This window comes from Sinocyclocheilus rhinocerous, unplaced genomic scaffold (assembly GCF_001515625.1).
Source record: "Sinocyclocheilus rhinocerous isolate Xijiao unplaced genomic scaffold, SAMN03320098_v1.1 scaffold1435, whole genome shotgun sequence".
Classification (NCBI taxonomy): domain Eukaryota; kingdom Metazoa; phylum Chordata; class Actinopteri; order Cypriniformes; family Cyprinidae; genus Sinocyclocheilus; species Sinocyclocheilus rhinocerous.
In genome coordinates this window covers 891,585-898,984 of record NW_015644861.1, presented here as the reverse complement: position 1 = coordinate 898,984, position 7,400 = coordinate 891,585, and the positions used below count along the sequence as shown (strand labels likewise).

General features: G+C 37.6%; 1 protein-coding gene across 1 annotated transcript; it reads left to right on the top strand.

Annotated features, from left to right (window-relative positions):
• Positions 1-654: 654 nt before the first annotated feature.
• LOC107758859 (carbohydrate sulfotransferase 12-like) lies at positions 655-2,866 on the top strand. The gene is made up of 2 exons (XM_016576689.1): positions 655-684; positions 1,633-2,866. Exon 2 carries the CDS (start codon positions 1,703-1,705, stop codon positions 2,744-2,746), a length of 1,044 nt encoding a protein of 347 aa, XP_016432175.1. The 5' UTR covers positions 655-684; positions 1,633-1,702; the 3' UTR covers positions 2,747-2,866.
• Positions 2,867-7,400: the final 4,534 nt, after the last annotated feature.

Genomic DNA, 7,400 nt, shown 5'->3' with positions numbered 1-7,400 from the left:
TATTAGCTACTCCTGTTCTAAGTTCTTTACAATTGCTACCGATCCCTTATAGAATTCATTTTAAAATTTTGGTTTTTGTTTATCAATCATTGCATAGTTGGTCTCCATTGTACTTGGTGGAACTGATTGAGAAATATAAGCCAAAACGGTCTCTAAGGTCAGCTGACCAGCTGGCTTTGATAATTCCAAGAACTAAACGGTGAAGTGGAGCTCGAGCTTTTGTAGCGATAGCTCCAAAACTCTGGAATGAATTACCGTTTTCTCTCAGATCAGCTCCTACACTAAAAATGGGTTTTTTAAACAAGCTTAAGGAACACTTCATTGCATTAGCATTTAATGGGGTATAGACATTTGTATATTAAAATTGTGGAGTTTATTTCACTGTCATTTTATTTGTGGTTTTAGTGTTGTGTTTTATGTTTGAGACGGTTTTATTATGTGTTTACATATTGTACAGCACTTTGGTCAATAGTTGGTTGTGTAAAAGTGCTCAATAAGTAAATGAAAGAAAGAAGAAAGAAAAAAAGAAAGTCGTTTACTCAGGCTCGCCCAGGAAAAGCACACAAGCGCACCAGAAGTCAAATAAAAGCACGACACGAACACGTTGCCTTCTTTTGTGGTTCAAAAAAAGAAGAAGAGCATAAGGCACTAGAACAAGAATGAGAAGATAGCCTACTTTTGAGGGTGAGTAAATAATTAGTAAATTTTAATTTTAAGAAGTAACTCAGATAACATTCTAATATGGTGTGTTGTTTATGCTTTATGCTTTAACAGTGATAAATTCAGGGTTATGTTACTTTCAAGTTATCTGTTTGCTATCAAGTTAACATAGGCTGCTCGTTTTAGATTTAAAAAACTAAAATCATGGGAGCATGTAGTATATTCTATAATATATACTGTATATAGTCTAACAAAACATTTCCTATTTATGTACGTACGTCTATATTACATATACATATATATATATATATATATATATATATAGCATGTGAGTTTAGATGTGTAACTTAAAGGAGTCCTGCACTTCTAATGGAAGATATAAAGTGACAAGTATGGTGTCCCATACTCGGAATTTGTGCTCTGCACTTAATCCATCCAAGTGCACACACACAGCATTGAGTAGTGAACACACACACACGCCGTGAATACACACCCGGAGCAGTGGGCAGCCATTTTTCCTGCGATGCCCGGGCAGCAGTTGGGGGTTCAGTGCCATGCTGAAGGGTCTCACCTCACTCGTGGTATTGAAGGTGGAGGAGAGTGGTGTACATTCACTCCCACCACCTACAATCCCTGCCGGTACCGAGACTCAACTCTCTAACCATTAGGCCATGACTGCCCCCAAATCAAGAGTTTTCATGTGGAACATTTTGAAATGTATAGTACAGGGGGCAAGAAAGGGGGTGAGTGATGGGTTATATTTTGTGATGGTAGATTGTGAATACGGTATTCATACTGTAAATGAAAATACGGTATTAATACTGCAAATGAAAATACGGTATTCATACTGTAAATTAAATACGGTATATGGTATTTGTACTGTAAAAAGAAATTACAGTAATGATAAATTTACAGCAACCCTTTTACAGTGTGACTTAAACATACATGTCTTTGTTTTTGTGTTTCCCCCAGAATTCTCGACTTGATCCATTTCTGAGTAAATACATTCTGGCATTCAGTTTATTTTGAGGAACTGCTATAGATGAAAATGGGAATGAAGCGGCAGCTTCAGTGTTTCTTTCTTTTGGGAACAGTATTGACCACGTTCTTCATAATTTGCTGGGATGCAAGAAGAGATAGGACTTTTTACCTGCAAACGGCCTTACAAACTGATGTCACACACCTCAAAATGCGTCAAGAACACCGTAGACGTATTATAAGAGAGCTTTGCTCGGCCAATAGTAGCCTGAATTTTACAGAGAAATTAATCACATTTGACAAGATTCCAAACAAAGCTCTTGACCATCTCATTGTGGATGATCGTCATGGTGTTATTTACTGTTTTGTACCAAAGGTAGCATGTACCAACTGGAAACGTATCATGATTGTGCTCAGCCAGAACCTGAAGGCACCTGATGGAGCTCCATATCTGGATCCTCTTGACATACCATTAAAGGTAATCCATAATTCTACAGTGCATAAGACGTTTAACAAGCTTTGGAGACGTTTTGGACGTTACTCACGTCCTTTGATGCATCACAAACTGAAGAATTACACTAAATTCCTTTTTGTACGGGATCCTTTCGTACGACTTATTTCTGCTTTCCGAGACAAGTTTGTTAAGCCAGATGAGTATTTCTACAATATGTATGGCTCCACAATGCTTCAGCGTTATGCAAATATTTCAAAGCCCCCTGACTCTGTTCAAGAAGTCTTCGCCGCAGGTATCAGATTGTCCTTTACTCACTTTATTAAGTACCTGTTAGATCCACAGACTGAAAAGGAGAAGCCTTTCAATGAGCATTGGCAGCAGATTTACAGACTCTGCCATCCGTGCCAAATTGAGTATGACTTTGTTGGGAAACTGAAAACACTTGATGAGGATACAGAACATTTGTTGAATATTCTTGGGCTTGATAATTATATTCACTTTCCCCCAGGGTATGAGAATAGGACAGCAGTAGACTGGGAGCGAGACTGGTTTTCTAACATTTCAGTAGCTGACAGGAGAAAACTGTACCATCTTTATGAAACAGACTTTAGATTATTTGAATATGACAAACCTGAGGCACTTCTGCATGAGTGATTAAATACTGTCTACTGTCTAATTACTGTGTAATTCTCTGTATGTCTGTATCATGTATGTTGCACTATGTGTGTACTTTCTTCTGCACTGGAAGCTCCTGTCGCCAAGTCAAATTCCTTGTGTGTGTAAACATACTTGGTAATGAAGCTCCTTCTGATTCTGATTCTGAAAAACAGTATCACTGATTGCTCTATCTGCTTCTAGATTACCTCAAGGCCACATGCAAAAATACTGTATATGTGTGTTTGTGTGTGTGTGTGTGTGTGTGCGTGTGTGTGTTTATTAAGTTGGTCCAATCTTAATATAATTTTGGACAGATAATCTTCAGAACACACCTGATTAACGTTACTGATTCTTCAAATTCACAATTGACCTTTTAGATGTTAAGGAAATCAAGTTGACAAACAGGTAGGTTGAGTTTGCATTCTCACAATGTTTGTGCCAATTGTAACAACTTTGTACAGGGGTGCGGGAAGATGTTTTAGGTTGGGGGTGATAGATGTTATTTACACTAAATGAAAATAGCATATTTTCTTAGAGATGCTATTTACACTAAGTGAAAATAGCAGTATTTTTTGCTAAGTGCAAATATAGCTATAGATTATTTATACTATGTTAAAATAGCAGGATATTCTGCTAATTACTTATTGCAAATAGTGGCAATTATCTGCACCTCAGCATTGTAATACATTACAAAACATTATGCAATAATAACTTATTGAGTGTAAATTTTAATTATAATTCAAATTATTAAATGGATGCCACCTTATTGGGACAAAAGCCCTCCCTACACCTACCCTAACCGATACTTTATTTTCAACTTTTTTATTATTTCCTTCACATTTATTAAAAATAAATGCTTTTCTGATGTGATTTGAAATTTGAAAAGGGAGAAAAAAAATTCGCCAAAAGGCAGATTCAAACCCGCGTCGATCGCGTCAAAAGGAGTAGCCGAAGACACATGCTTACCATCTACACCACTGAATTTATAGAGTATTTACCGTCTTTTGTAATGTTGACTATCAAAATCACACGTTGGTGGGTGGAGTTAATGTAACTAGCCTCTGGCAACAAGGCGGGCTATTTGCACTTAGTGTAAATAGACACTCCGATTTTTATTTAATTTTTATTCCCAACAGTTAAACAGTTGCCCACAGAAAAAAAACAGGGGGTGCTGCAGCACCCTCAGCACCCCCACTTCCCGCGCCTATGACTTTGTAGGTTCCTCATTCTTTAAGAATACAAAAGTAGTTTTGGTTACATAGATAAACATCTTTGGCATGATTGAAACTTTTTTTTATTGTATGTTAAATTTAGACTCCATGATTCTAACCTAGCTTTTTATCCTTTTTATCCTTACAAACGGATGTCACACACCTCAAAATGCATCAAGAACATCGTAGACGTATTATAAGAGAGTTTTGCTCGGCCAATAGTAGCCTGAATTTTACAGAGAAATTAATCACATTTGACAAGATTCCAAACAAAGCTCTTGACCATCTCATTGTGGATGATCGTCATGGTGTTATTTACTGTTTTGTACCAAAGGTAGCATGTACCAACTGGAAACGTATCATGATTGTGCTCAGCCAGAACCTGAAGGCACCTGATGGAGCTCCATATCTGGATCCTCTTGACATACCTTCTTAAGAACTAGCCTATGGATACCTTTCCTTTTTTTTGTTCCTGTTATAACACTTTATCACAAGATTGCTTTTTTGGTTAATTTCTCCTTTTTCTAGGTGATCAGGTCTAACAACTGTTAAAAACTGTCACAATGTTGTAACACAATATTTTTTTTTCTGTTTGATGATTTTTAAAAATGAATGATAAATATTTGTAATACTTTTCTTTACAGTATTTCTGACAGAGCTTGAGAGGTGAAGAGGTGAGGAGAAGATTGGCAGATAATTGCCAAATGCAAAGCTTGTTGCATCATACCCAAAAAGACTTGAGGCTGTAAAGGTGCTTCAACTAAGTACTGAGTTAAGACTATGAATACTTATGCAATGTACTTATTTCAGTTTATTTTTTTCATTTTTAATAAATTTGCAAAGTTGTCACAAATCTGTTTTTTGCTTTGTCATCATGATATATGGAGTGTAGATATATTTGTAATGTAAAGCAACCTTGAGCTAGGGAAAGGCTATATATACAGTATATATATACAGTGGGTACGGAAAGTATTCAGACCCCCTTAAATTTTTCACTCTTTGTTATATTGCAGCCATTTGCTAAAATCATTATCTGCAAAAATGTCAACAATTCTGTGTTTTTCTGACAATATTGGGTGCTGTGTGTACATTAATGAGGAAAAAAAATTAACTTAAATGATTTTAGCAAATGGCTGCAATATAACAAAGAGTGAAAAATTTAAGGGGGTCTGAATACTTTCCGTACCTACTGTATATATATATATAAACTTCTTTTAGATTGATGTGGAAAAAAGTTATTTAAAGCATTTTAACATAAGGCAGCAACATAAAACGTGAAAAAAAAATGAAGGGGTAAGAATACTTTCTCAAGGCACTATATGTGCATTCAGAAAATGTTCAGTGTGGTTCTCAAGGTATCAAATACAATGTTTTCGACAGGTAAACAAAGCAATGTACGTGTCACGTCCTAAGGCTACCAAAGCGGTTTGGTTACAGTCCTCCTCCTGGGGCCGGATTCATGAAAATCTTCTTATATAAATACAAACATAAACGTTAAACCTTAAGGGGATAATAAAGGGATTTCCAATCCCCTCCTCTTCTATTATATCATGAATACATAATCATAGTTTTCTTAAAACTAGTGTATCTATCTATTGTTGGTCCCAACGCCCATTGTCGTTTGGGCTAAAATTGCGTAGTATGAACGGGGCTTTAGTCTTCGCTCTCCCTCTGTTGTCAACAAACAGCAGCATCAGCTTATGCGCGAGTGTGCACCAGCGCATACATCATTATGTGACAGAAGAAGATCTATAGATATGTATAGGTAGATGCCACATTCAACCGCTCCAGACACGTCGATGCATCCGCCATCTTGAAACAGTCAATGTGTTGTCACTCACAATAAAAATCAATAAGTTTCGAGATGCCACAACATTGCGCAGCCTCTGGTTGTAAAGACTGCCGACATTTAAATTCCTGAAGAAACTGGATAAACTTTCACAGGTAAGAATGTGTTGGTTTGGGTTTTAATATTTATTAACTCAATATTACAGGTTTTTAAACTATAGTACCTTTTAAATGTTGTGTTAGCTAACGGCAGCTTGTTCAGCTTGTTGTATTGTGTTAGTAAAATCATCTGCGGAATTATCTTGCAGATATGGACATTCATATGCGTATAACTAGGGTTGCAGACATACAGGCAACTTGCTCTTGAGTGTTCAAGGACCTGTTTTGACCATTCCAATATGGTGGATGGCTTACATATAGTGGCCTATAGAAACAGCCTCTATATAAATAAATATGAATGTTGTGGTGGTTTAAATTTTCTAGATTTTGCCTCTTTTAATAATATTTTTAAGATAAATTGGTTAAAGCAGTACTTAACAAACCCTGATTCATTTTGGAATATTCAGAATCAGAATCAGAATAATCTTTATTGCCAGATATGTTTACACATATGTAGCGAATCAGCTCATGGGGAAATACAGCAGTCCGGACTATCCTCTGTAGTCTTCTGAGGTCAGATTTAGTAGCTGAGCTGAACCAGACAGTTATTGAAGTACAGAGGACGGATTCAATGATGGTGGAGTAGAACTGTTAGTTAGTAGTTCTAACTAACACCACTGAGAGATAGTGGTGCCCAGGAACCTGAATGACTCCACTGTCGTTACAGTGCTGTCTATGATGGTGAGTCATTGGTGTAGAGAGAGAAGAGCAGTGGGGAGAGGACGCAACCCTGAGAGGCGCCAGTGCTGATCGTACGGGTGCTGGATGTGAGTTTGCCCAGCTTTACTAGCTGATGCCTGTCTGTCAGGAAGCTGGTGATCCACTGACAGACGGAAGTGGGCATGGAGAGCTGAGTTAGTTTGGACAGGAGGAGGTTTGGGATGATGGTGTTGAAAGCCGAAATCCACAAACAGTCATTAAGTCCAGTAATTTTGGAATTCCTCTTTGCCTCTCTGATCTCCTTTTCCAGTGTGTATTTGGCCTGTTTATACAAGAATCTGTCCCCATTCCTGCGAGCATCTTCTTTGGCCTGATGGAGCTGTCTGAGTTTTGCAGTGAACCATGGTTTGTCATTGCTGTAGGTTAAATGAGACCAGGTAGGAATGCACATGTCTTCACAGAAACTGATATAAGAAGTTACAGTCTCTGTGAGTTCATCCAGATTGGTGGCAGCAACTTCAAAAACACTCCAATCAGTGAGGTTAAAACAGGCTTGTAAATCCCGCTCTGCTTCATTAGTCCATCTTTTTACAGGCAGGTCAGTATAGGTCAGTATAAGATGAACTAAACAGTGATCAGAGAGCCCCAAAGCTGCCCGTGGGACAGAGTGATATGCCTCCGTTATTGTGGTGTAACAATGGTCCAATATATTGCTGTCTCTGGTGGGACATGTAACGTGCTGTCTGTATTTTGGCAGTTCACAGGAGAGATTTGCTTTATTAAAGTCCCCGAGAATGATTAAAACAGAGTCCGGGTGTTGTTGTTCTGTGTCT